We start from the raw sequence: 2,048 nt of genomic DNA, 5'->3' as shown, positions 1-2,048 counted from the left end.
TAAACTAAAAATAAAAATTAAACGTAAGATAAAGATAATATATATATATATATATATATATATATATATATATATAATAAAACCAATCTAAATAAGAGATTTAATTTTTGCTGTGAAAAGTGAACAAAAATTGGTTTTTACGGTGAAAGCTAAACAAAATCAAACAACACATTATATCTGTATTGATTTTCCTCATGTTCTTGTCAAATTTAATAATCCTTAGTAATGGTTTTGGACAATTTTAACTATATATGAAGGATTTTTAATATATTATGAGAGACTCATAATATAAAGTATTTATAATTTTAGTTGAAAATAAAAAAAAAACTTTTCTTTGTTTTTGTTCCAACCATCATCAATCATAAGACTAAAAAAAACAGTAAAACCTAAAGATAACCATGCTTCAATTAGTAATAGTATAAGATAGCCACTGCGTTGATAACAATCTGAAGGGTAGTTTTGTATTTTTGGCATTGAAACCAAACAACATTTTACAAAGGAAACAACGCCACACAAAAAACATTATTTTTATTTAGGAATTTGAACCAGAGGTTTGCTTGTGCCTGCAATTTTCCTAAGTACAGATCAAGCGTGGGGGAGGAAAGTTCCGCGTCAACCATCCACAACCCTTTTCTTAAAGTTCACATCTTTCGGTTACGCTCCCACAAAATGTCACGCGCCACCGCCGCGTTCGGAATCCTCCTCTGTCTGCTCCTCGCCGCCCACTGCTCCGCTCAAAACTGCAGCAGAACGTGCGTTGCGGAGCAGTGCGACAGTAAGATTCCGGTCCATTCCTTTGAGTTGATGTTATAGCAATTATTAATTACATTGATACTAGTTAATTTTATCATTTGAAATCAGCTATCGGAATCAGATACGGTAAGTATTGCGGGGTGGGGTATTCTGGCTGTGCCGGCGAGAAGCCATGCGATAGTGTTGATGCTTGTTGCATGGCCCATGACGACTGTGTTGACAGATACGGTATTTCAGTTCTCCTTTCCTTCGTAATCATTCTCGAGCAATCAATGTTGCCAGTTAGGTTTTAATTTCCGTGTCCCATCCAACACGTTGTGCAGCAACAATATAAACTTTATTTTGGTCCCCAATTGGTGTTTTCTGTCATTAAATTCCAAGGTTGTTGTTTGTTGAACAGTGCATTTATTTCTTTCTAAAAGGGTCCTCTGTAAGTTATTCTGTAAATTGTTGGTAATTCTGTTATCAGAACTCGGAAATTTGCAATGTTATTTTGCTCTATGGATAATTATACTCCTTGCAGCAACCATTGTTGTTTGTCAGATTTGTTTGCCGAAAGTTGTGAAAGTTGATGTTTTTGTTAATGATGTTTGTTCTTGAGTGATTGATTTAGAGTGACAAAAGGTATGGTTTGACAGGAATGACTCATGTGAAATGCCACAAGAAATTGAAGAACTGCCTGATCAGGGAACTTGAATCTGGCAAGGCTGGGTTTTCGAAGGATTGTCCATACAGTACAGCTGCACCAACGATGATAAGAGGCATGGATTTGGCGATCTTGCTGAGCCAATTGGGTGAACCTGCTTCTGATAACTGAGAAGAAAGTGGAATCCTTTTGGATGCAGTTCTTCCTCCTTCCCCAAAGTTGATCTTATGATCTTCTTGTGCATGGCTAAGCCTCTGTTAATTATTCATTTTCCATCTTCTTATTTAATAATAAATAATACCACAAGATAATCCAGTAGTTTATTTTGCAGAGTCATATAATCTATTAGTGTAAGAAATTGCAAATCCGTTTCTCACTTAATTAATCTAAAATTCATAGGATGATGATGAAGCTATTACACTGTCATTGCTGTCATAGAACTTGGTTTTTTGTTGTTTGCGAATTTGGGTATTCTGCAATACTACAAAGACGATAAAAGAGAAAAGATTAAAAAGTGAGATTGTTTAAATTTAAAAGAATGAAAAGATTAAAAGTATTTAATTGATATGATCAAATAATTTAAATTATACGTAAAATAATTTTTATAAAATAATATAACATAACAATAATTTTGAGAACTACAAACTAA

General features: G+C 33.7%; 1 protein-coding gene across 1 annotated transcript; it reads left to right on the top strand.

Annotated features, from left to right (window-relative positions):
• Positions 1-522: 522 nt before the first annotated feature.
• On the top strand, positions 523-1,717 carry LOC124848488 (putative phospholipase A2 homolog 1). Its single transcript, XM_047326171.2, has 3 exons — positions 523-775; positions 862-981; positions 1,392-1,717. Exons 1-3 carry the CDS (start codon positions 670-672, stop codon positions 1,568-1,570), a joined length of 405 nt encoding a protein of 134 aa, XP_047182127.1. The 5' UTR covers positions 523-669; the 3' UTR covers positions 1,571-1,717.
• The last annotated feature ends 331 nt before the right edge of the window (positions 1,718-2,048 follow it).

The sequence above is a fragment of the Vigna umbellata genome, chromosome 4, assembly GCF_029865625.1.
Source record: "Vigna umbellata cultivar VRB3 chromosome 4, Vumbellata_1.0, whole genome shotgun sequence".
NCBI classification, from domain to species: Eukaryota; Viridiplantae; Streptophyta; class Magnoliopsida; order Fabales; family Fabaceae; genus Vigna; species Vigna umbellata.
The sequence above is the reverse complement of the archived record's forward strand: the minus strand, read 5'-3'. Positions and strand labels throughout refer to the sequence as shown.

What these genes read in the sequence shown, in the direction of transcription:
- LOC124848488 (XM_047326171.2), top strand. Translation starts at nt 670, where the DNA reads ATGTCACGCGCCACCGCCGCGTTCGGAATCCTCCTCTGTCTGCTCCTC. An exon ending in CGTTGCGGAGCAGTGCGACA is followed by an intron (nt 776 to 861) that starts GTAAGATTCCGG and finishes ATTTGAAATCAG; the next exon opens with CTATCGGAATCAGATACGGT. An exon ending in CGACTGTGTTGACAGATACG is followed by an intron (nt 982 to 1,391) that starts GTATTTCAGTTC and finishes ATGGTTTGACAG; the next exon opens with GAATGACTCATGTGAAATGC.